The 26,379-nt window shown below is 49.3% G+C and overlaps 2 protein-coding genes across 3 annotated transcripts in view; one reads left to right on the forward strand and one right to left on the reverse strand.

Annotated features, from left to right (window-relative positions):
• Positions 1–1,624: 1,624 nt before the first annotated feature.
• Positions 1,625–9,073, reverse strand: LOC127206540 (translation initiation factor IF-2-like). Its single transcript, XM_051165852.1, has 2 exons — positions 8,489–9,073; positions 1,625–2,038 (listed from the first exon to the last, which is right to left on the reverse strand). Exons 1-2 carry the CDS (start codon positions 8,967–8,969, stop codon positions 2,028–2,030), a joined length of 492 nt encoding a protein of 163 aa, XP_051021809.1. The 5' UTR covers positions 8,970–9,073; the 3' UTR covers positions 1,625–2,027.
• Positions 7,985–26,379, forward strand: part of Kcnd3 (potassium voltage-gated channel subfamily D member 3) — a 210,877-nt gene continuing 192,482 nt past the window's right edge. For both annotated transcript variants that reach the window (XM_051165836.1, XM_051165837.1), the window contains exons 1-2: positions 7,985–8,651; positions 15,793–16,970. In XM_051165836.1, the coding sequence (XP_051021793.1) occupies positions 15,865–16,970 (1,106 nt within the window). In that variant the 5' untranslated portion in view covers positions 7,985–8,651; positions 15,793–15,864. The remainder of the gene's footprint in view (positions 8,652–15,792; positions 16,971–26,379) is intronic.

Genomic DNA, 26,379 nt, shown 5'->3' on the forward strand with positions numbered 1-26,379 from the left:
TGTAATTTCCTCACCTGTAAGGACTTTTCGAAAAGTGTTGAGAACCCATGTTAGTAAGGGATTTGTAGAGAGCCCTAAGCCTCTTAAGACCTTGCAGTATGGTCATAGGAGCTGGCCTGCCTCTGTGGACTTGTCCATTCAGCAAAGCAATTAATGGTTTTGTAGCTGAGTTTCCCACAAACTCAAGGAGGCAGTCAAGCCAGGCTTTGAGCGCTGGAGAGCAAAGGCATTTGGTTGCAAGCGTCACGGGTGTGCAGAGATGGAAAGTGTTAGGTTCTCATGAACTTTGTGAGCTTGCCAAGGAGGTCGGTGTATAAAATCAGTGCACAAATCTCCTCAGTAGGATTTTCTGCAACGGCTCGGAAACTTGGTTTTCCAGCTTTGGAATTGAGAGACAGTCCACCTCATTGTTTATGATCATATCATTTCTGTGGAGTCAGGAAGCACCTCTTGGACTCCCGTGGTTTTTTTTTCCCATTACTTCAGTGAATACTAGAAATCTCATTCATTTTGATTAGTGCTCTGTCCATTTACATGTGAATGCTGTGTCTTTGGACAAGGCAGTCGCTTGTATGTTAGTCTAAACAATTTAACAGTTCTTACTGGCAAGAAGGGACTGGGTAGAAATGGAACCCTTGAAGAGCTGGAGCCCTTGGTAGGAGAATTTACTGCACAATCAGAAGGACCTGAATTCAGACCCCAGAATGCACACACACAAAAATAGGTACAATTATGTCAGCCAGTAACTCTAATGTAGTGGTGGTGGTGGAGGCAGGAGGATTGCTGGTACTTACCAGCTAAGCAGCCTCCCTCCAGGTAAGAGACCCTATCTTGGAGGAATAGGCAGATAGCGATAGTGCAGAACACCCACACGCACAGGTGCACATACCCACATACATGTGCACAAATATGCATACACACAAAAAAGACAAAAGGAAAGATGGCCAATGAGATGGCTCATCAGGTAAAAGTGCTTGTTGTCCCAGAGCCTGGTAACCTGAGTTTCATCCTCCAGTCATAGTTTGAAGGAGAGAACCAACTCCCTCAAGTTGTCATCTAACCTTGAGTAACTAGTAATCATTATGTAATATATAATGATATATTATTATGTACCATATAAAGTATTAATTAAACAATATATATTTAATATATAAAATATAATTTATGGTTAAATGATGTGTAATATATAATTACTAAATAGCCAGGCATAATTATTATTTATCTATTTATTATAATGATTGTATTTTTAATTATTAAATATAATTATACATTATTTGATATGCTATATAAATATGCAAATTATATACAATTAGTATAAAATGATATAATTAATATACAAATAATAAACAATTGGTTATAATAAATTTTTAAAAAGAAAACCATCCTGAAAGTGTACAGTTGCAGAAATTGGGTAGCACAGAACAGAAAGAGGGGGCAATGGAAGACGTATCTAAGGGGTAGACTCTGATCTCACACATTCTGAGGGTGCACTTGCACATTCAGCACATCAAAGACCTTGGGTAACCTGCCTAAAGTTCAAGTACATTGTTTGCAGAACTACACTGAATATTTTGAAGCGCTGGTTTCAGACACGCCTAGACTCAGCTACAATGTCATAAAGTTAACATTTTTATTTATAATTGCATGTGAGACATGTTTCCACAGAGCCTGACACCATCCTTATGAGTCCTATGATATGATACCATCATTAGTACCCAGTTTTGCAAATGAGGGAAATACTCATCAAAGAAGTCAAGTGGTTTGCCTGAAGTCAGACAGCCAGTAAATGAAAGTCAAACATTGGAGCCAGGTCTATCCAGAGACTGTGCTCTCCTGCACTAAGCCTCCACTGTCCTGGATCGGTTGATGTGGTTCTCACATAAGGTTAAACTTCAAACCCAGCATCCTTCAGTCCTGGTGTCTTTAAGCCACATTTGTCTTCATAGTCATGGCTGCAAAGAAACAGGGGCATTGCAATTGGCTGTGTCCCGGCTGTTCCCAAAGAGGTGACTTTCCAAGGGTGTGATTCACATCTTGCCTGGGTGGAAAGAAAAGAATGCTGTGCAAATCAGTCTGGCTGAACACTGGCCCAGTCTGCACAGGCAGGACCAGCTGAATCCCATGTTGTAGCCTTTCCCTGGAAAGGGGGTACTGTGGGGGCTCTCTTCATCTAGGATCGGCCCAAATGGAATCCCCTTGTCCTTCTTCTCTGCCAACCCCCATATGTCCTCATGTCCATGCTTGAGATCCACCAAAAAGGGACTTGGAGAGACCAGATGGCTAATTTGGCACATATTCTATCACTTATAACCAAGGGAACTGTCCGAGTGACTGTTAGAATAAATCAGACTCCAGATGCACTGAGCATCGCCCATGTATCACACGCTGTGTCAGGAATCCGAGCTGGCCAAGATGCAGCCATACCTCACACCACATCAGTGCTAGGAAGAGACACCTGTGCAGACAACTAAGCCTGCCGAAAGAACCACACTTGGGATACACAGGAAGGACTGTAGAACCCCGTAAAGAGGGGGAACAGTCAGCTCATCTGGGATTCAGGAAGGATTTACCAGACCTTACTGTGTGAGCGTTGCGCTGGGTATTAAAAGGCTGAGGCTGCTAAGAAGAGGGTGTTCGGTAGCTACTTCCTCAAAATTGAGACAAACATTCTCTCCTGGAAGGAAGAGGGTGACACATAGGACAATGAAAGTGAATGAAGTTAAGAGGTCCAGGAAACCCAGAACCTTCATAATCACCTACCACCACCACCGAAGCCAAGATTGTAAAACAGTGGACACTTGCTGAGGGAGGAAGCTGCCTGACAGAGCTAGCTGCAAGTTGAGCAGGAAACTCTAGGGATGCAGTGTTCCAAGTCCCCACTGAAGCTGGGTGAGACTTCTTGATACTGTAGCTTCTCTGAGTTACCCATGCTTCTGTACCCATTCCCCTGAACCCCCTCCCCCTGCCCAAAAGAAAACCCCTCACTGGTTTGCCAACTATATTTGAGTGGAATCGATCTTTGACCCATCACAAGTCGGGCAAATGTTTGCTCACATCTCCCCACAAAGTGGGAATAAACAGGAAGTGGGGGTGGGCATTTCTGGAGGATGGGACAGCAAGTGCAGAAGCTTGAAGAGGTGATGGGACAGGAAGCCACCAGAAAGAGGCGGTGCCTGCAGCTCAGGAGAAAAGTGTAAGTAGGTCAGGTAGGTCGGGGAAGTGAGAGAGACGACATGATGGGGGCAGTCCAAGAGGAGAGCGTTGTAAGAACGCAGCAAAGAGGTGGGGGTGGTTAAGAATGAAGAAAACTGGTAGCTGGGAGCCAGGGAAAGCTCAGGAAAGGACCCTCAGCATGAGAATAAACTTAAAACCACAAGTCTGCATTCATTCTCCCCGGGAAAGGACAGACAGAGAAGAGAGAGAAGCAAGGAAGAGCAAGAAACCATCCCGGAAACAGTGCACCTGCTGGAGGAAGCGCCTGGAGCTGAGACTGGCTCAGCTGGCTGAAGAGCTTGCCACACAAGCCTAAGGAGCAGCTTTATTTCTAATGCCCACAGAGAAGGCCGGGTGCAGCGGTGTTTGCTTATAATGCCATCTTTGGGGAGGCGGAGACAGGAGGATCACTGGGGCTTATTGGCCAGCCACAGGTTCTCAAAAAAACCAAGGTGAATGCTATAGAGGTCCCCTGCTACCATCCACCTTCCTTTGTCATCTGTGAGTGGTGATGTCTACCCTAAGGGCACAGAAGACATAGCCAGCAGCCAGTGTAGGGCTGTTCCCAGCTCAGAGTTGACATGCAAAGGTAGATGTGGTAGTTTGAGCTACTTGATAAACTGGGGGGTGGGTGGTGGCTCCCCTTTTCTGAGTAATTAAGGAGGGGGGAGAGGGAAGAGGGAGGGAGGGAGGGTGGAATGAGGAGAGGGGGAGGGGCTACATTCAAGATGTAAAGTGAATAAGTTAATTTAAAAATAAAAAAGAACCCCCCCTCATAGGCACATATGTTTAAATACTTGGTCCTGAGTTGGTGAAACTGTCTGGAAAGGATTAGAAAGTGCTGCCTTGTTGCAGGAGCCCTGTCACTGGGAGAGTAGGCTACTCGAGGTTTCACAAGCCCATCTCTGCCTCTCTGTCTCTGCCCTGTGCTTGTGGATCAAGACATAGATGCCCATCTACCGCTCCGGCCTCCTGCCTGCCTGTTTGCTGCCATGTCCCTCCACCATGGCTGACATGGACTCTAACCCTCTGAATCCATGAGCTCCACATTAAACGCTTTCTTTTATAAATTGCCTTGATCGTGATGCTTTTTTCTTTATCACAGTGATAGAAAAGTAGCTAAGATACTGCATATACCTCAGTATTTGCAAGGTTGCACTGGATCCCTCAGAGAGCTCACAGCTCCTCTTCCTGCCTATGGCCTCCCAGATCCTTCCTCACATGCTAATGTTGTTTCAAACTTAGAGAAATGGACTCTGATAACAAAGTTATCAGATAACCAGTTCCTCTGCCCAGTGGTAAGGCTATGGGGGTGAGAGACAGGGATAGGAAAAAAAAGTGACAGCAAGGACTAGGGGCTACCCCTGCTGACCATTCGCCTGCAGCTTCATTTTCTGGGTAAAGCAGGGAGGTGGGAGCCCATGGACAAACAGGTCTCAGAACTTATTCCTCCTGCATAGAACTGGCCTCTAGGACATCCCCTATGGCTTGCTAACCCTCTTCCTCATCCCTGTCCCTACAACTCTGCCCCTAGTCCTTTAGTCTCTTTTGGAGCTTAGGGACTCAGATGGCCCAATGAGATAAACTTTTCATGGTAGGCTGTGGCCTGCCACTTATATTGTCATGTGCATATTGGTTTAATGTATGTGCAGAAGCACCCACAGCACATAATCTGCCTGTTCAAAAGTCTTCCCTAGACAGATTGCTCTGTACTGTCGACGGAGAACAACAACCAAATGCCCAAATTCAAGACATTGTTCTAAGTATGTTACCTGTGATAGCTACTAAGGTGCCAAGGTTCTGTGACATTTTAGAGATGAGAAAAAAATAAAACCAATGCACGAAGAGGTTAAGTAGGCTCTCTTTGGCCCTACAACTAGGTAACAGCACAAGCCAGTTCAAACTTTATCACTCTAACCTCAAAGTCTGTTTCCCCCTCCCCCCTTCAAGTTACATGACATTCTGAATGTAGACAACTTAGAACTCTCAGAAGAGTCCCAACTCTAAATCCTTGCCCAGCATGGGACAAACAACAGAAGTAGGACAGCCACAAGAAGTGAGGCTGAGAGTGACCCTTCAGGAAGCCCAGGCAAGCTTCAAAGAGCAAAGCCTGCATACAGCTGCGCTGAGAAGAACAGTCACAGGCAGCAACAGCCTGGCATGTCAGCTAAGAGGGAGCCGGCTCTGAGCTATGTTGCTCCTTCCTCTCAGAGTTCACATGGTGACAAGCTCCGCAAATAGCGGCCAGAGCCTCGGGACCTACTAGGGAAGAATCCTCATGTGTGCACAGCTTGGAAAGGACACAGCCGCACATGGACATACACACGCAGTTTTCCATAGGAGCACGGTCTTTAAATAGAAAAGATAATCTGAAATATACCCCGAGCTTGCAGAACACACAAACACACACACACACACACACACACACACACACACACACACACACACACTGGGGCCAGGGTGACTGAACCAACACTTCAACAGTGCCAGGAGTGAGAGGAGGAAACCTAGTGCCCTGGCGGCTCCTGACTTTCAGTTCCTATTTAAAATGTCTGAATTGGGAGCATCGACAAGCTCCCAAATTAGCTTTTTAAATAGAAGCCGAGAGTTAAAGGAAAAGCGGCCGTGTCATGGGGGAAAAGCAAGTGAAAAATCCCGGCCAGGCTGGGCCAGAGGCGGAGGGGGGGAAGGAAGGAGCCAACAGGAAGAGACTGAGCGTGGGTACCCAGTGTCTCCTGGACAATGCCTCTTCCAGCCTCTTGCATTGCACCTTCTTTCTCTTCTCCTTTGTTCCATTTTCCTCATCATCTAGCCTCGGGGGAAAACTATAAACAAAGCCTACACTGGCCTGAACTAGAAATCCAAGTCTCTCTTACTTTTCTCCGGATATTGGAGACAAGATTGAGAGAGAGAGAGAGAGAGAGAGAGAGAGAGAGAGAGAGAGAGAGAGAGAGAGAGAGCGCCCGCGCAGTTCGCACAGGACCCTCCACCAGGTGTGTGTATCTGAGGAACAGGATTGGAGAGGGTGGGGCAGCATGTCTGAATGAGTGTCCTGGCTTCCAGGAAGGCTTACAAAGCCCTGGAGGTCCCATTAGTGGGTCATTCAAGAATCTCCTTTTTCCCAGATAACCATTCCTTCCCTGACAGTGTGGGAGGCTGGATCTCCAAACTACCTTTCATTCCACTGCAGAACAGCAGCAAGAATGTACAGGAGATTCACACCTAGACAGAAAGGAAATATTGTATTTCCACAGTCCCACATTGGGAAAGAGGTGGAAGACCAAAGGAAAGTGTCATATTGGGACCAGACCCCTCAGAGACAAGGTACCTTCTCTCAGGAATCACAGCAACTGAGGTTACAACTAAAAAAATTAAAATAAAACAAGAAAACCCAACACTAGCAACAACAACAAAAACTTCCCCAAAGAGAGGAAAGAGGGAGGGAGAATCCCTGCCAGGGCCTTCCCTGAATTCTTCCAGGATTGGCCAGGGAGTGGCAGTGTTGTTAATCATTATTACTGTATGCAAATGATATGCAAATTCCACCGCGTTGGCAAATGCTAATGGGGTCCATGCCACCTCTTGAATGGCCAACTGTGCACCTTTCAGACTGACACACTTAAGGGAGCTTTGGCTAGAGTAAGTGAACCTATTAAAAAAAAAAAAAAGCTCCAAGCTACCAGAGGCCCGGATTAGCTGAGACCTCAATACCCTTCTCCTTATAGAGCAGGCTCGGTGTGCCACAAGCCAGAAACCCTATTCTGGACTCTGGAAGATCTTTTCCCGGCCATAGTTAAAGACATGCCCTGCCAATTACGCCCTCGCCCTCGCCCTCGCCCTCGCCGCCGCACATTTCGCTTTTCTCTCCATTTGTGTCTTAGCACACACCTCTCCACATTCAGAACTGCGATCTCTCAAGCCAAAGTGTTCCGGTTCTTGCAGAGGCAGGAAGCTACTACCTGCTTCGCAACCTCCAGGCCCGGGATTCCCAGCACCCAGGTCGGAGACACAGGGAAAGTCAGCCACCGTTTCGCTCTGCAGCTGGGACTGTGCTCTACCCGTGCTGCCCGGTGATCATGGGACTCCCGGCTGTTCGTCAATCTCCCCCTCTTCACGCTGGGTCCAAGTACTAAGCAATAGGGGTCTTTGGTCTTCTGGAAAAGAAGCAAGAGTTCACGGTCCTAAATTCTCAGTCTTAATTCTGGATATTTGTAGTGGAGGACTGGAGCGAATCCTGACCTTCTGACTACGCCATCTCACTCCTGTATAACAGTGGCTCCTATGTGGAGGTAAAGGCAGTTTGCACCCCTTGGGACATTTCCAGCTTTGGCACACACAGCTGACAGTTCAGGGTCAGCCTGGAAGCTTGCACGGCGACCCGCTACACCTCACTAGGTGACCAAGGAGAGAAGTTGCTCTGCCGAGTGGACAGTGAATGGAAAACAGGCATCCAATTAAGTGTACACACCCCATACACACCGTCGCTCCCTGCCACCTCTCCCTAAGTCCCCAGCCACACACGCCCCCGAACTCACGATCGCGCCGCACGCCCGGCTCCTCCCCCATCCCCAAGCCAAGCTCACCTTGCCACGCTCGTCTCATGCCCACCCTCGCCGGCACGCGCGCTCACACCCGCGTCGGCACACTCCACTACCACCTCCAGGCACACCCTAGGATTCCTCCACTCTCCTGGGGAGACGCACTGGGCTCTGCCTAGTCTCCCCGCCCCCTCCCGCTGCACCCCCACTCACGCGCGCGCCCCTCTACACACACACACACACACACACACACACACACACACACACACACATACACACTCGCGCAGAGTCACTCCCCCTCGCACGCCCTCGCCCTGGGCACCCTCCCGCCTCGAGACTCCTGGGTCCTCCTCCTCTCTCCCTTTGCTGCTTGGCCGCTCAGCGCTCTCGGGCCCGGCCTGGGGCCGCTCGGCCCCGTGGGGGATCGGTGGGGAGTAGAAGGCGCGCAGCTTCGCCGCCTCCCCCGGACTCTCCTCTCCGCCCCGCCCGCGCCGCGCCCCCACCGCCTCCTCAGGAGAGGGACCTCGGGAGAAGGCAGCCCGTGGCCGGCCGGGCTCCGCTCTGCTCGGCACCGGCGGCGGCGGGGGCAGGGAACGAGCGAACTGGAGCTCACTAGCCGGAGATCGGAGAGGCTAGGCTGGGAGGGGACGTGCTGCCGAGCCTGGGCTGGAGCGGCGGTGGCGGCGGCAGCAGCGGGGGAAGGACGGCCCCACGGACGGACCGACGCACGAACCGACCGAGTGAGGGAGGGACGAGCGACTTCGCCGGCGAGGAGGAGCCGCCCGAGCGGTGGCTGCTAGGCGCTTCCCCGCGCTGCTGGGCGCTCTGCGCCTCGGCGGCCCCCGGCCGCAGCTTCGTCGCGCGCGCGGGGCGCGGGGCCTGGGGCTGGCTTCGGCGAAGGTAAGAGGGATGAGACCGAGCCTTCCGGAGCAAGCAAGTGCGAGGAGCGCTGCTCCCACGCCTGTTGCTCCGGCTGCCCACGCGGCACCCTCCCACTCCCGCGCCCGGGTGGGTGGGCGCTGGGGCGCCGGAAGGATTGGGGGTGGGGCCGGGCCGTAGGGGAGCAGGCAGCCGGCTTGGGGGCGTCGATTCCCTCGGCAGTGGAGCCACCTCCGGGCACTGAGGGGCTGAGAGGTTTGGGGGTGGGGGTGTGAACCTCTGCCCTCTTGCCATTGGCCTGCTTTCCCTCGCCGGGTGCCAGAAGCAGCGCCCCAGCATCTGGCTGCTGGTGGCGACCGTTTGCTCAGTCCCTGCTCTTTGTGAGCTGAGAAGAGAAATGGCTGAGAGTGGAAGCTTGGAGCCTTTTGGGGCGCTTCGCAAAGTTCTCCAGCCCAGCGAGCCTGTAGTGTGCCAGCCAGAGGCTGGGGTGGGGGGGATGAGGCGGGGGGCGGGGGGCGTCCAGCTGGTCCCGCCTGGCACATCTTAACACACTGTGAGCCCTAGGAAAGGTCTCTTAACTATTACAAGCCGGTCCTGGAGAAGGGGTTTCAAAGACTCTTTTGCTTTACAAGGTGTTTACACTGGGGATGGGCAGAGAAGTTAACCTGGAATCAACTAAATTCCTGTACTTGCTTAGTGCTGGCATTTGATTCAGCCCAAGACGTTCTCCTTTCATCTTGGGAGCCTTGATAAGTCAGCAACAGGCTGAGGTTTCAGACTTGAAATCAAGGCAGAGAGAGGTCCCCTTGTATTTGATCGCGCCTCTGAACTTTCACGGGTGACAGGCACAGTGCAGTCGGTAGGGTAGTCAGGTCTTACAGGGTGGTCATGCAGGAATGTAGGAGATGCTTGAATCCATTGCCTTGTTTACTGTTACTCCAAGGGAGCTTGAATGTTTGATCTCGGGGAAAGGGGGCTCCTGAGCACACATTCGATGCCAAGTGTGCCTACGTTACCCCATGCGGATACATATTGGCCCACCCAAAGGAGCTGATGTGTTTATTTTTCCGTGTCACTTCTTAAATGCTACAAGAGGCAAGTACACAAGGGACCTCCAGAGGAAGAACGACTAACAGCTCGTTCCCTTTTGCTTTTGAGAAGGCTAGAGAAAAAAAGAGTTTGGGGAAGCTGCTCTGGCCATCCTAGGAGTGGCACTGTGGAGAAGAGAATGTGCGAGGAGGATGTGCATGTCCCAGGCCTGTGCCCCAGGGATCTCCAGCTTGGCTTTTTTTTTTTTTTTTTCTCCTCATTTCATACCCCTCTACCAAAATGCCACAGACATGGGACAGACTCCCTGAGAACACGAAACGGCCCTCCAGACCAGCTTCTGGGGAGTTTCCACTGAGGTCACTGAAGGGCAGATCTTGGTGATGTGACATTTTTGCTGCTTTGTGTCTATGCTCAGGTGAAGTGTCAAGCCTCAGGACAGGAGGTCTGCCCTTTTTCTTCGATCCTCTGCCTCCAAAATAGAAGCTGCTTAGCAGGCAGCTGACTTTTTACAGCAGGAGAAAGTGGTCTCTTTTTTTCCGGGATTTTTCTCATTTTGTTATTTTTGAGTTTACTTGGGTTTTAATCTCTTTCTCTCTTTCTCTCCCCCACATCCCTACCTCACCCCCACAGCCAAATCTTTCCCACTGTCAAACCCTTTTGCCACAAACAAAAATAGCTTCCGAGTTTTCATTTGTAAGGCATCCACGTCCTAGTAAAAAACCTTGGTTTGCGAGGCGTGTGCTGTGCCATTGGCTGGAAATGGGGCCGCTCTGTGGTGCCTGTTGCAGGGTTCATACCCAGGCCAGCTCGGAGAGGCTCTGGCACTGTTAGGGGTGAGTGTTGCTGTGGCCGCCCGCAGAAGTCCTGTTTGAGTCAGGTCATCCCTGCAGAGTTGAATGGCAGGTATGGCTGAAATGGATTTGGCATGGTGTCTGATAGGTTGATTGTCCTCTTCCAAAGCCGGGTGTGTACATACATGTTCATGTGCACATACATACACATGTACACAGGAAGTGGCAAAAAGGCAATTGCTCTTTCCTTGGTACTTTGAGCCAGAAGGATAGGTTCTGAGTCTCTGGAGGTAGTGTGGCACTCGCATGCCTTCTTGAACGAGATTGTCCAACATTGTTGTACAGGGTGAAAGTTTGCCCTTTGGGACGGGAGACGTTAGGATAGATAGGGAGAGGACTGCCTTTCTCTGAGCTTTAAATTATCCATCAGAAAGCAGTTTGTGAATTACTCGTGGCCTTGGGAAAGGAAGAGTTGACGCAGAGCAGAGGGTGAGGGCATGGAGCTCAGCTTGCGAAGACAAGAAGCTAGCAACGGGACTCCAGAATTTAAGGGCTGTGCTGGAACACGGGCAGGAGAAGGGCATTGTCCTGTCAGAGCCATGTGTCTGGTTAACAAGGTTCTCCAGGGCACTTCCTGAGTCAGTAATCTCTTAATCTTTGCCACTTGAACCCCTGCCAGGGCCCATAGTTAGGATTTATGAGTATTGGGACTTAGCCTCCCAAGGGGCAGGGGCTGGGGGTTTGGGGGTGGGCTGAGGCCTAAGGCCTCTATCCTTTCTAGGAGGGTGAGGGTTTTTTTCCATGGGTAGAGTAGGCCGTAGATTACCTTGGGTCCCAATTGATGCGGTTTGTGTGCCCTGTTCTGGGCACCAGCCTCATCAGGAATTCCCAGAACTCTCTCTGCTGAGATGAGGCTCAGGCTAATTGCATCCCCACAGCAAACCAACCCAGATGCTCTACTTCCTGCTCTGCATGGGCAGCCACTGCAAGACAAGGCCGGCTCAGAGCGACAGGGGCTGTAGCCTCTGTGCCCTGCATCCAGGAGAATCATTTGAACCAATGGGTCCTCCGTCACTTTCTTTTCTAGCTCTTTCGTTTCACAGATGAAGATTCTGCAACACAGTAAGTTAACAGTGGCTTGCTTCCAGGAGTTAAGGGTAGTTCTAACAGAGACTGAAGGGTCCTAGGAGCATGCAGGCCTGGCTGCCTGCTTCTCCTATGGGAGCATCCGGATCAGGCTGCACCTCGTTCAGGAAAGCCATTTGATAGTGAGCAAGACAGTGGTCGGTGCTGAAAACCATCCTAGCCTACATACATTAACTTAGCCACTTTGAAGGAAATGTTGGAGGCTGCGGCTTTTTTTTTCCCCTGTCACCAATAGGCAGAGATGTCATAGGATGTTTTGTGGGAAATAAATGTTGTGTGATATGCAAACGTGCCGTAGACAGTGCCCAGAGCTCTGTTAGTGCTCAGGAACATGACCTAAGTCAGAAGTGGAGTTACCTATAACCAGTGTTCAGCTCATATTTGTTTCCCAGACCCTCACCCCTTGGAAACCTAACTAAGTATAGGCTGAGGGACAGGAACATCTGGCCCAGAGAAAACATAGTTTGTTGTAAGGGTGAATGCCTCGAAGGCAACTACGCCATGCAGGAAGTGTTTCTGAATCTTCTCTCGGTGGTGTGTGGATTGCCTGCTGTCATGGATGAAGGCCCTCCTCTCTCCTCCGTTCTTCAGTTCCTATAATCAAGAGCTCATCAGGCCCATGCTGTTTTTCTGTCCTCTGAGCAGTGACACCTATAGGAAATGTCATTGTCATTCTCATCTTCTGTAAGACTGAGAGGAAGAAAGGGACTTATGAAAATTACCCCTTAGGGGAGGACATCCTATTGGGACTCTAGGTGAGAGAAACAAGGGAGAATGGGGAAATAGAAGGATCCAGAGGGTCCTAGAAAACTACAAGAAGGACATTATGACAGCGGATTTGGGCCCAGGGGTCCTGCTCAAACTATGGCACCAGCCAAGGACAATATGTGCAGTAAACGTCGAACACCAAACCAGGTCTAGTCAATGGACAGGACATTCTTCATAGTTGAGTGGAGAGTGGAGAGTGGGGACTGACTTTCATATGAACTCGAGTGCACCATATTTGACCACGTCCCCTTGATGGGGAGGCCTGGTGGCCCTCAGAGGAAGGATAGTAGGCTACCAAGAAGAGACTTGATACCCTATGAACACATACAAGGGGAGGAGGTTCCCCTTCCCCAGTGACAGTCATAGGGGAGGGGAGTAAGGGGAAAATGGGAGGGAGGGAGGAATGGGAGGATACAAGGGATGGAGTAACAACTGAGATGTAATATGAATGAATTAATAAAAAATGGTATTAAAAAAAAAAAAGAAAATTCCCCCTTAGCATTTGGGCGGGGAAACTGAGGCAGAGATAAACTCCTTGACCACACTTAACAGAGACCACAGAGAATCTGCAGACACTCAGTTCTGGGGATTTTGGTTCAACTCTGTCTCCCACGTTTAGAGACAACAGGCATCTTTGACAAGCCCAGGAGACACAGGAGCAAGCCACAGAGTTGAACTCATAGCATGCAATCAGCAGCACCCATAAATCAGTGTTGCTGGCTACAGCGCTTACTCAAGTATCGCATGCACGCTTGTGCTCGCTGGGCCGAATGGAAGGCTGAGATTGCACGGCCTTTGTCCTAAAAGACCTTTGTGGGGCCTGAGGAGTGTCCTGCCTAGAATCTTGACTCCCGGTGCAATCTGACTACTTACTTATCATTCCGAAAAGCTCGACGATTCCTTGTCTTTAATTTTCTTCATGGGCAAGATAAGTGGTGCCTCCTCCAGATTTTTTTTTTTTTCCGGTAGCTTGATGGAAACAATCCATGGGTGCATAAGGTACTGGCTGAACCTGGTGGGGTCTGCGCTCAGTAATCCATTCAAGGTCAACCCCTTGTCCTGCGCTTCATGATTATCAGGATGCTTGGTACCCATAGGTCGCAGATTTTGTTTTCCATGAAATAATGGACATGATAGATTCCTCTGCCTGGGATCGCTGTGAAGATTAAATGAGATAGCCACTGGAGACAGTGCAATACCTTGCGTAGAGTATCTGCCCATTTATTACTGTTAATGTCATTACTGTTAGTGACGGGGATGTAAAGCACCTATAATCCAAGCTTGGCATGGCTGGTCCTAGAGCAGAGAGGCAGAGTGGAAAGCCTAGAGGAAGGAGAGGCTGTGGGAGAAGAGAAAGCATCACCAAAGGGAGAACAGGTAGTATTTTAATGAGTAGGGTGAGAGGAGGGACCGAGGGATCCAAGGCAGAGAGACAGCTATCCAGGGTTTGTTTGTGAGCCAGTGTCTGCTCTTGTTGTTGGAGGCTAGGCAGGTACCTGAGCTGGCTGGCGGATATTTTAGGCTGGGTGCCTTTATGAGGATGCTAGAATGCCAGGCCGTGGAGTTGGTTTTATTTCGTAGGCTACAGAGTAAAGCACTCTGAGTAGGGTGAATTTCAAGGTAATGGAGGGATCTGCAGGTGGGGAGGAGAGTGAGTGGAGGATGTCAGTGGGAAGGAGGGCCGAGGGAATCCAGTCTTTCATGGTGCTTCGTGATTTAGCATTCCCTCAGAACAGAGTCTGAAAACGACAGTCAGGGTGAGTAGCCTAGGATGAGGGATGCTGTGGGCAGAAGGTGGAGAGCAGCATTCTGGATGGAGATAGTTTAAAGTCTCTCTGTTTCAGATGCATCCGGGTAGAAAAGTCCATTGGCATCTCAGGACCAAAAGAATTGGAAGAGCTGGGAGATAGGAAGCAGGTGAAGTGCCATGCCTGAGAGAAAGGCCAGAGCTCACCACAGGTCTCTGTGGAATTAAAAACAAACAAACAAGCAAACCACTGAACAGCATAACCAACCCCACAAACAATACGGCCAACTCCAAAAGTCACCTCTGTCTCCTTTACTTCAATACAGAAATAAACCAAGTGAGCTCTCTAGAAGCCAAATAACTCTTGAGTTAGGATTTGGCTCTGCGCTGTGTGATCAGTTTAGGATTAGTGGAGTTGAGCGTGCCAACCCCAAACAATTTCCCGTCACTGTTACGTGTGTTTCTGTGTCACCACATGTCTTCCCACAGATGGTATACATTTGGGGATTGCAGAGTCATTCCACTATCATCTTTTAAAAAGCCAGATCTGGGAAGGTAAATCTGTTTCCCGAAGCCAAATATAGTTCACTGTGCCGTTATTCCCTCCCATCCAGGCAGGTGACGGGGAGATGTGGTGCAGAGAGCTGGGAGTGGAGGGACAAGGGTGCCCAGGCCTGAAGAAGTCTCGCAGGGTGCGGGAGAGGACAGGTGAGGGAGCCTGGCACAGGAAGAAGCATTGTTATATAATGGGAAGGAACTCTAGGTTCCAGGCAGATGGAACTAGGAGGCGAGGAAGCTAGGGGAGGCAGTGAGCGCGGTGTAGCTTCCTTTGGGGAGGGCCAGGGACAGTATATGGAGGGAAGGTGGACTGGACTGAGAACCTAAGAATCCCTTCCTTGGGTGGGAGAAAGGCCCTGTACAACCTCACAGCCTTTCTCTTGTTGGTCCGTCATGCTGCTGAAGGTTGCCATCGGACATCAGGTTGCTAGGGCAAGGACCCAGGCCAAGCATCCCCGAAGAGTAAGTAGAACTTTACCACGGAGAGCCTTCTCTATGGGAGTTAGGGGTAGAATCTTACTGGGGCTCTGGGCTTACTTGGGTCACGTGCCTTGGCCAAATCTTCCAAACAGTCTCAGTCCAGTCTCCTTCCCACAGGGCAGGGTGGGTGGGTGGGGGGAGAGGAATAGAGAAAGGATGTGTTTGCTTGATCGTCTTCATTGGTACCCCGTTCCTGATTACCCTGGTGGGTGAAGAGTGAAATAAAAATTAGCATGTTTATCCCACTTTTAAATTCGTTTAATGAGAACTCATTTACCCTCTCCCAATTTAAATTCGTGATAACGCCATAACCTTTCAGAGCTCATTATTACCCATCATCCCAGATCTGCCTGTTAGAGGTTTTCCTTCCCAAGTGCTCCTGGGCCCCTCCAGGAACTTGCCACTTTGTGTCAGGCAGTCTGCAACATCCTCTGAACCGGCCCTTTGCACAGCCCCTCGTGCATCACCACTGGGGTCCTCACTTTTGGTGTTTTCAGTTATTAACATGCCTTGTAGACTTACTGTATCACTCAGCAATGGCTCTCGCCCTTGTTCCATTCTTCCAAAAAAAAAAAAATCAAAATGGACTCAGGTCTTTTCTCTGCTCTCTCCTATCCTCCAGGGGTCACTGAACTAACTCCAAACTGTCGTGCACAGTGTCCCAGCAGCTACCAGCCCAAAAGCTGGAGTCACCATGGCGGCAGGAGTTGCAGCCTGGCTGCCTTTTGCCCGGGCTGCAGCCATTGGATGGATGCCGGTGGCCAACTGTCCCATGCCCCTTGCTCCGGCTGACAAGAATAAGCGGCAAGATGAGCTAATCGTCCTCAACGTGAGCGGGCGACGGTTCCAGACCTGGAGGACCACTCTGGAGCGCTATCCCGACACCCTGCTGGGCAGCACAGAGAAGGAGTTCTTCTTCAACGAGGACACCAAGGAGTACTTCTTTGACCGCGACCCGGAAGTGTTCCGTTGCGTGCTCAATTTCTACCGCACCGGGAAGCTGCACTACCCACGCTACGAGTGTATCTCTGCCTACGATGATGAGCTGGCCTTCTATGGGATCCTCCCCGAGATCATTGGAGACTGCTGCTACGAGGAGTACAAAGACCGCAAGCGGGAGAATGCTGAGCGGCTCATGGATGACAATGACTCTGAGAACAACCAGGAGTCCATGCCCTCGCTCAGCTTCCGCCAGACCATGTGGCGGGCCTTCGAGAACCCACACACCAGCACCCTGGCACTGGTCTTCTACTACGTGACTGGCTTCTTCATTGCCGTCTCGGTCATCACCAACGTGGTGGAGACGGTGCCGTGCGGCACGGTGCCCGGGAACAAGGAGCTACCTTGTGGAGAGCGCTACTCGGTGGCCTTCTTCTGCCTGGACACCGCCTGTGTGATGATCTTCACTGTGGAGTACCTCCTCCGGCTTTTTGCTGCACCCAGCAGGTACCGCTTCATCCGCAGTGTGATGAGCATCATCGACGTCGTGGCCATCATGCCGTATTACATCGGCCTGGTCATGACCAACAATGAGGATGTGTCCGGGGCGTTTGTTACACTCCGGGTCTTCCGCGTCTTCAGGATCTTCAAGTTTTCCCGACACTCCCAGGGCCTCCGGATCCTGGGCTACACCCTGAAGAGCTGTGCCTCAGAACTGGGCTTCCTCCTCTTCTCACTCACCATGGCCATCATCATCTTTGCCACTGTGATGTTTTATGCTGAGAAGGGCTCCTCTGCCAGCAAGTTCACAAGCATCCCTGCGTCTTTCTGGTACACCATCGTCACCATGACTACGTTGGGGTAAGTCAGTGCCGCTGGCCGATTTCAGAGGGGTGAAGCTGGGTTGACTGATGATGAGGAGAGGCGGTTTGGAGATAAAAGCCCTCTAGCCAAGTCATGGGGACCAGAGATGTGGAATAGTCAAAAAAAAAAAAAAAAAAAAAAAAAAAAAAAGGGGGGGGGGTGAGTGGTTTGTTTGTGGATGGTGACTTGCTCTGAGCAATTAAGTCACCATTTCTGTCCTCTCGACAAGCAGTTCCACGTGTGTGATGGCAGGGTGGAGTGCCTCTAAGGACTATGAAAGAGAGGAAGACAGAGCAGTGTGGGGCAGGAGGCCATGAGAAGTTGGGTGAATGGTGTACAATCTGTACAGGCAGATTTCCTTCACTGGTCCTTCCTGGCCTTCTCTTTTGCAGGATATTTGCAAACTGCTTTCTTGTTTGCCTCATTTTTCTTTTTTCTATTCTTTTCTTTTCTTTCTTTCTTTTTTTTTTTTTTTTTTTTTTTTTTTTGCTGCCACAGACACTCACAGGTTCGGTATCTCTGATTAGAATTTTCTCTCAGTGACAATGATTTTGGGTTTTCCGCAAAGCAAGGTACGGGTTTCTTTTTCTCTCACTAAAGGAGGGACAGTCTTGTTTTATCAGCCGGAGTCAGAGATGGAATGGCTCAGCCTGCCTGTGTGTCTGTGAAATAGTTGCAGTGGGTCATGTGGTCAGACAAGCAGCAATATTGTCAGAGGAAGAGCCAGGCACTCTGGGAAGTCTCAGGTGACTTTGTTTTCCAGATTTCTGAGTTCTATACTCCATGGAGGTCACAGGAATACACTTATGATGCTGGGGCGTGAAGCTTTCCACCAAAGGAAGGGGGCCCAGGAAGGAGGTTAAAATCTTCACCCGAACAGGATTAGAGCAAATCCACCCAGTTTTATGGAGACGTAGATTTCAGAGGGGTTTCTGCCTCAGCCATTGGAAGCCATGAGACTAATGAAAAATCTCTCCACAATTCATGTGCTGGGTCTAGATTTGCTTAGACAAGGAAGCGTTATATTGCTGATGGAGAATTCATGAAGCTTTTTATTTGGTCTTTGACAATTCGGTTGGTGGACTCCTGGTGATTCAATTTTTTTTCCTGGCTGAACCCCCGTTGAGGTGGTATAGGTTTTTCCATAGTGCTGTACGTGTTTATTGGGAATGACTGAGCAGGTGATTGGACCTTTTAAAGTGATTACATTTGTCATTCTGCCGCAAGGGAGGAGCAGGGAGGAGAGCAAGGGATGTCACCATCCATTTGTGAAGGCCACATTTGAGCCAAGCATCCCCTTTCCTCTATCTAAAGAAAGCTACACAGCCAAGCCATTCTTCCCAACACCATACACACACACACACACACACACACACACACACACACACACACACACACACTCTTTCAAATAGCTACTCACTAGAGTGAGTAAGGATGTTTAACTCAGGTACTTTATCTTTCTTGGATCAAATGGCAGGTGTAACCTTTGGGATAAAGTGACCTGGGCACTTGGCTTCATATTTGTCCCTTCTACGCTGACCCTGGCCATCCTTCACCTTCCTAAAGAAACCCAGGTACCCATCCCAACCCTCACCGATGCCCCTGATGTGGTCCTTACTCCCCAGCATCCTGAGTTGCCTCTTGATGGGACTCACGACACTAAAGGGAAGAACTTGTACTGGCATACATCAAGACAGATTGATGGGTGTCAGAGTTAAAATGGGATCAACTGAAGGAGATCAATAGGGACATCACTGGCCACTTGCCCATTACTTCTTATTATTAGTCTAATAGCATCTGGGTGTCTACTGTGTGTCAGCAGTGTGCTGAGCACTTTGCATACATTATATTTAAGTCCTCTCAGCAGCCCTGCAAGGTAGGAAAAGTTCTCTTTTAAAATACAGAAGGCGGGGCCTGGAAAGGCTCAATGAACTTCCCAGAGTCGTGGAGCTGGTTTTCAGGTGCCAGTCTGGGAGCCCTTGCTGCCCTTTCTCCTTTCACCGTGTCCCACTGTTCCCTCTTCATTGTGGCCTCTAATAGAAGTCAGACGCTTGGCCTTAGTACTTTTAGATGGCCTCAGGACGTGACATTCTAAGCTAGTCTCATTGCTACTCTATAAAGCATCAGTTTGGTGAGCAGTGTATGCCAGGCACTGTCCTGGGCACATAGAGACTCTACACATCACACATGCGCAACTAGACAGGCCAGAAGACAGCATTAGGGATCAGTGGCTGCTCTCATAGCTAAACTTGGGATTTTACTGCTATTTTTACTGTGGGGGTAACGGTTGATTTCTTTTAGTGTTCATCTGTAGAGGCAAGTCCAGCGTCAGGGGGGTGGACAGTATTGGCCTCACATATACTTTCTTGGGAGTGGCACGAAGAGCAGGTAGGCTGCAGGAGAAGACGTGTGAGAAGGAAAATAATCTGCCTGCTCTGGGGACAGGTGTGGCTCCCTTGAAGGTCCTGGACCTCCTCCCTCCACGCCCTCCATGAACAAGTGTGTTTCTCTCCCCCCTCACCCCCCATACATACGTGGAAATGTCTAGCTTGTAAGAGAAGAAGCAACTGAGCTGGAAAAGAAACGTTTTGTCCTCCTGTCCTTCCTTTCAGACCTTAACACGTTTCTTCTGTCCACCCTGTCTGATTGTAGCTTGGTGCAAGATCAAGCAAGCTACTTTGACTTTGACCTGAGCTGGCAGTTGGCACCATTACCAGGCTCGTCTGTGTGGCTATATGTAGCAGGCGCTTGGCAAAATGCTTTTGAATGGAAGGGTCAGTGTAGATGGGGCACCTTCCCTATAGGGATGGCCTGATAGTGTTCTCAGTGTCTGTCCTTTCTTGAGGGTAAATTTAAGATGTGAGCCTGCAGCCCTGCAGCTCCGGATGCTGCCTCTTCCAGGAGACAGGGAAGCAGACTGTACTCAGTGACTGATCTATCCACTGAGATGCTCTATGGGACCACACGGATCTTCTTGCCTTTACTAGGGGACTGTCTGGCCCAACCCTGGGAAGCTTTCCCTCTCTCCTGGCTGGTGTCTGTCCAAACCGCAGTCATTGGCTAGTTTTATCTCGGCTCAACCATTGAAGGAAGTTCATCTTTCACTCCATCTATATTGAATTTGAGCCCTGTGTGATGAGGAATTATGAAGGACCAACTCTGCATTGGTCCAGTTGCTTCCAGCAGCTCCCAGCACACACCTACTGTGTCTGTGGTCCCTCCCTGACCTACTCCTTCCTTCCCGAGCTCCCATTTCTAATCAAGGATGCTGCCTTCAGCCCCTTCTCAGAGCAGTGCTAGCCAACATGCTGACAAGCAATGTAGGTGAAGATGCTCACCAGGCTCCGGCAGCCATCTCTGCCTGCTTTCCTACTGCTACCTTGCTCATGTGTCAGTAGATGTCCTCCAGGGAGGGCTCTCCTGAAGCCAATTATCACCATTTATTTAATATTTCAAAATACTTTAAGCACACGAGAACAACTGACAGTCCAAATTATCACCCAGGCTTGAAGATGTGATTTCTTGTCAGGCTCCTGTGCCAACAGGAGAGACCCCTGAGCTGTGCCCAGGCTTCCCTTGTGCTCCCTTGACAGTTGAGCTCCCAAATGCACCATTCAAGGATTAATTTCCGTGTTCATAATTGATGCTATAAATAAAACAAATCCCCAATTATCTCAGTTAACAGAGGAAAGGGATAACGTGGAACTCCCAATATTAAATAAGACCAACATAACTAGTCTGGGATCATATTCTATGAGGTGAGTTTTGTCAAAGTGAATTTCCTTTTTTTTAAAAAAAAAAATTTTGGCTTGGCTTTGCTTAGCATTGTGGCTGACCTAGACTGGCTGAGCAAGTCATTGGGGCAGCTCAGGTGAGGAGATGGTGATGCCAGAAGTGGGGAGCCTTTTGATGTGTGTGTATATACAAGGGCCGGTGTGGTGGTGGGGGTCAGCTTCAGGCCTGGGTGGGTTGAAATGTTCCTGAACATCTGAAGGAGGGTGAGTTGGGCCTGAGAAAGGTGGAGGACGGGATGGAACAGCCTCCTCCCCTTACATGGTGGCTTGCTGCCACTGTTGACTCAGTTACATAATTGTCATCGGCAACCTATCTGTCACCCTGTGCTCTGAGATGAGAGCATTTTTGACAGTGTCCAAAAATCACTTTAACAAAAGCAGAATTGATTTAAAAAAAAAAAAATTCTTCCAAGCATGAAGCAGTCTTCAGGTGATTTGCATTTCTCTTTAAAATCTAATCCTGGAGGGAGCCTGCCTGGGGTTTCAGGAGGCAGGAGGACTCGGGCTGGACATAGAGAGGGGGACACTGAAGGTTGGGGTTCTCCTCCATCAAGCTTGGTATGGAGCTTATCTGAGATGTGCTTTTACTAACTCTTCGGTTTCAATAGTCTATCTGTACTTGCACAGGGATCACTAATACTTCAGTGTAAATACTGGCTGTTATCTCATGTCATCCGTGTCGGGTGGACTCCTGCCAAAGGCTTGCTCCATATTACACTTCCTGAGAATGAGTGGCCGTAGGGTCCTTGCTGGCATTTCTTAACTGCTATTTCCCTGGTACCGAAATTCCCAAGAGAGGGTGCTGGCTTACATCCCAACAAGGAGTTTTTGACTCCATCGATATGTGCACCAGAGAGCATTGCTGACTTTGAGCATGCACAAACACCCGTCGTTGCATTCCAGCCCAACGTGTACTTGCAAGATGCACCCAACACAGTGCATTTTCCTTTCTCAGAACATGAACGCTCATCTCGCAGATGTAAACCTCCACTGTCTTCTCCTAGAAGTCTTCCCAGCCTTCAGAGATCTGGGGATCCTCTTAGCTTGCAACATGGCCCTTGTATTCTATCCTGCCTCTGCCGTATCTTATTGCCTTTGCTTGTGGAGTCTTCAAGTGCGTATCTTCAAAGATCACATGGCTTGACAGTATAGTGGGCCTCGGCCCCTGTTAGTTTAACTAAACAGGTTTGTACCTTGGCTTCCTCAGTTTCAATTTCCCCATTCAAAAATCATTTCTAGCCACGTGAGAACCAAAACCAGGCTTCTCTAGATATCATCCATGCTGTCATGCCGTGTAGGATGTTCGTGGGCAGAACAGACCGGCGAGGACATACACTGTATGGCGCTTCAGCCTTAGAAGGCCTGGGACTTCTTGCAAGGGATGTTTGCTCTAAGCCCTTGCATAGTGTTTGGACCATGATCATCTTGAGACATTTCCAGGGCCAGGCAGGAGCGTAAAAAGAACCGTAGGTAAGTTCCTACCCATCATGCCTCTCTTCAGTCAGCTATTTATTCTAGGTACTGGAATTCAGCAGTAAAGAAACCATTCCAGGAAACTTGCACTCTAGAAAAGACAAGCCAGTAAATAGATAAGCAAATGAATACGCACTGAAGGAAATGTAGAGGAGCAAAGCACACCATGACACGTAGGAAGTGCGGGCTGTACGTACCCTCTAGCAGCCAAGGTCCCCCGGAAACAGATCAGAGAATTAAGACTCTGGGGGGGACTTCCTGTTTGGAGCCATGGCACCATGGTGGTCACAGGGGCATGCTTGAGTTGATTCTCCCCACTAACTTTCTGCTCTCCTGCCACCTTCCTACAGAAATCCTATTAGGAATCTCCTTACTATTCCAAGAATATCACAGGGCTCCTCCTACCTGATGAGCTTTGCATGCACTGCTCCTGCTCTTATCTATACTGTCCACGTTCCTTCAGGTCTCTGCTCAGCATCTGAGAGGCCCTTCTCGATCCCTGAACATAAAACATCATGGCAGCAATCCACGAGATGGTGGCGGCATCATGGGTGAGAGTAATAGAGACTGGGGGATGGAGAGACTCTTGTGTATTTAGAGATGGAGGGCACTAGTTCAGTGCGTGCTGCACAAGCGTGAGGACGACTTGAGATCAGGACCCCAGCACCTACTGAAAAGCAAGGCACAGTGGTGTCCTTATGCCCTAGCACTGGAGTGAGGGAAGTGTGCAGACAGGTCCATCCCTGCAACTCACTGGCCAGTTAGCATAGCCGGGTTGAGGGGCTTCAGATGAGAAACCGTGTCTTAACAATTAAAGGTGAAGGGGGCAGGCATGTGCAGCTGATCTCTGGCTTCTACACACGTGTGTGGCAGGATATCTACTTGTATGCATTAACAAGTAGACACACACACATTAAAAGTAGAAGCAAAGAAAAGCTTTCTTGTGAAGCATTCACTAGCCCTTCTCCCATTCAGCCAGCTGAAAAGTTCATGTCAGGGGATTAGTCATGAAGATCTCCCACACCCTTGGGCGAAACACTTGGCAAGAAAACGCTTGTAGGGTAACTCCAAACCCTAGGGCAGCTAAGACATCAGCAGGGAACCAGCAAGCCTAAAGGACCATGTTATGGCCACCTCTGAAAGAAAGGGGCGGCATGGCTGGAACTTTCCCTTTTTCCTCCCCAGCCAATAGCTACTGAGCTTGTGATTGGCTGGCATGTTCTTACCATGAGGTAAGCTGGCATGAGGGGCCAGCCTTGGCTCTGACACAGAGGCTGCTCTGAAAGTGTGCTGTCTACTTAAAGATGGGGTGGACCCAGGGCTTTCTGTGCTACAGAAAAGGTTAACACACATGGGTGGCTCTTGAATGGCTTGCGTGCCTCACCCACGCCATGCCTTTGCTTTGTGATAGGGCAGTTCGGATCACTGCGGTGTTTGGAAAAGGATTTCCAGGCCGGTATTCCTTTCACAGCTCTTTTCTAGAATGCCTGGAAGGAAATCAATCTCAACCTCTCTCTGCTCAGCTTTGTTTGTGCTTCTCCCTTTAAACACACCAGTAAACACAAACAGGATTCTTCCCACGGAACCACAATCATTTTGCCTCGAAATACTGTAAACAGAAAAACAGAGGCCCCCCCCCCCCCACACACACACACACTCCTCAGCCAGGGAAGAACTCGGCTACTGCTTGAATCGGTTCAGGTCTTTCCCCCAGGAAGGAGTGCTTGTCCTAGGCCCTGAAAAGCTCCAGACCTGGCTCCACAAGGACAGGGGTGGGGTCGGGGCAGTAGGGGTGGGGGTGGGAGGTGGGGGGGAGTAGGGGGGACTGGGCGTTCTGAGCCAAAGGCTGGAGCAGAGTGACTTCCCCCACCCCTGGGCACATGAGCTGACACTGGAGTACTCATTCATAAAGACCCTTCTTTTTGTGTTTGGTAATGTTCAAGTCAGCCACTCTCTTCTGGCAGGTAGGAAGTCAGCCCTCAGAAATCGCCTTTGGATCTCAGACCAACTTCTAAGAAAGATGCGTTTGTTTTGAGAAAGGAGTCACTCCCATGTCTGGCAGCATCCACTCGGCAGGCTCCACCACGTGGAGCTGGTTTCTTATTTGTTTGTCCATCCTGCTCTCCTCAGGATGACACACCAGCCCCATTCAAATGATAGGTGTGCGGGAAGGTGAGAGAGCCCAGCCTCGGCTGACCATGCCTGGGTGGCAGAAGATGATATTTGGCTCGTGTAATCATATTCTGGGTGCCAGGACTCGAATGAGTGTCATTAAACTGAATCAGAAAAATCGTTTTAATATAACTGCCACCTCACACAAGCTAGTTGATGGAGAGATGGATGAGGCTGGCGACGCCTCCTTTGTAACGCGACGCTATAAAATCCCATCACCTTCATTATTTCCCACCAAGCCAACACATCATAATGCCCATGAGTGGCAGAACAGCTTGAATTTAATAAACAGAAAGTCCAATCAAACAATAAATGGATGGAACTATATAAAGAAACCATTTTTCTGGGAGGCTGGCTCCATTCTCTGGGATTCAGTTGCCTGACACATGAAATGCGCATCAATTTTCACCATCTAATGCAGCTGCCGAATCGCCACATGCGATATTTGTTTGCTTCAGAAATGGCAAAGGGGACCTTTCCCTCAGACATTAACTGGCTATCAATGCAAAATTGCAAATCTCATTTTCTTTGATTCGCATCCAGTGGCTCCCAGTGGCCCAGCAAGGTACCTTGCAATGCTAGCCAAAGTGGAAGCATGGCCCTCCCTCCATCTGGGACCTTAGCACTCTCAGTAGCACTTCATCATCTTCTTTGGATAACTAAGTAGCCACTAGGGTGAGCATTATATGGGGCCGAGTCTTTATTCTCAGCAGTCTTTGTAGAGCAATGGCCATATCTTGCGTGATACCACACTCCGAATTACTGTGACATTGTTGTGACGGTCCGTAGTCATTCATTTGAAGTTGTAGGCAGCAAATGTCTCGTTGTAGGTTGGGTTCCTCCCACCAGCATAGCTCCACACATTGCCTTCCACCCCTATTTCCCAGCCAGTTATGGTGTGATTATAAACACAAATATCAATAGATCAAACAGAAGAAAAGAAAACTAGCTGCTCAAAAATCATACAATACTGTCAAAGGCTGATAGGAAAGATATGATTTTCTTCCTTTGGGTATGGGATCCTTTTCAAAGTTATTTTTCCAATGACATGAGTAGCAGAGAGCTAACCATAATTATATATAGGCTTATAGACTCTAAGAAGCACCATTAGTTTAATTTTATTTCTCTCTGGATGTGTGTACATTAGCAGTGAGGAAGCTAAGGAAAAATTAAACTAACCAGTATCAAAACCATAGATAATATACATCTCATTTGCTTCAATAAGTATTTTTGAATATCCTATTTGCAAGGTAAAGTATAAGACGATGTTGGAGATACAAAAATAAGTAAGAAGGCTGAATATATAGCTCAGAGGTACATTGCTTGCCTGGTATGTTCAAGAACCATGGTTCAATCCCCAGTACTGCTACAATGAATGACATGGGGGAAATTCAGAGGTGGGGGAAGGAGGAGGAGGAAGAGAAGGAGGAGGAGGAGCAGGAAGAGGAGGAGAGGGATAGCTTGAGAAGTTTATGGCACAGCAGAGGATATAATTTTGTTCACAAACATGTACAAAAAGAAAGGGTCATGTTCCAACAAAGATCGGAAGTTTGTATTGCAGACTAAATAGCTAATATTTGCTGATAAATGAATGATTGGCCACACAGAAGAGGTAACATTTTAGCCAGAGCAACAACAGCAAGAAGGATTTTAATAAGTGGGAATGGGAAATCTAAGCAAATCACGAAAGGGCATGATGCTGGGGATGCTTAACTGCTGTTTCCTGGTGTGTAAGACATGAAAACGGGAAATGGTTTATAGTAAGTAGGAGGGCAAGGATCTCATTTGGTAGGCATTAGTCGCCACAAAAGGTGTTCTGAGTGCATGCATGAGGTAGATTCACCCGGCAGCTGGCTCTGGGGTAAATGTTAGAAGAACTCTTGGATTCAAGATGGTCATCCATGGACTAACCAGGTAACAACAGGTAAAGAAGGCCTGACCTGTGGTAGGCCTGACCTGAGGTACGG

Source organism: Acomys russatus, chromosome 23, assembly GCF_903995435.1.
Source record: "Acomys russatus chromosome 23, mAcoRus1.1, whole genome shotgun sequence".
NCBI lineage: Eukaryota > Metazoa > Chordata > Mammalia > Rodentia > Muridae > Acomys > Acomys russatus.

What these genes read in the sequence shown, in the direction of transcription:
- LOC127206540 (XM_051165852.1), bottom strand. Translation starts at nt 8,969, where the DNA reads ATGCTGGGGCGCTGCTTCTGGCACCCGGCGAGGGAAAGCAGGCCAATG.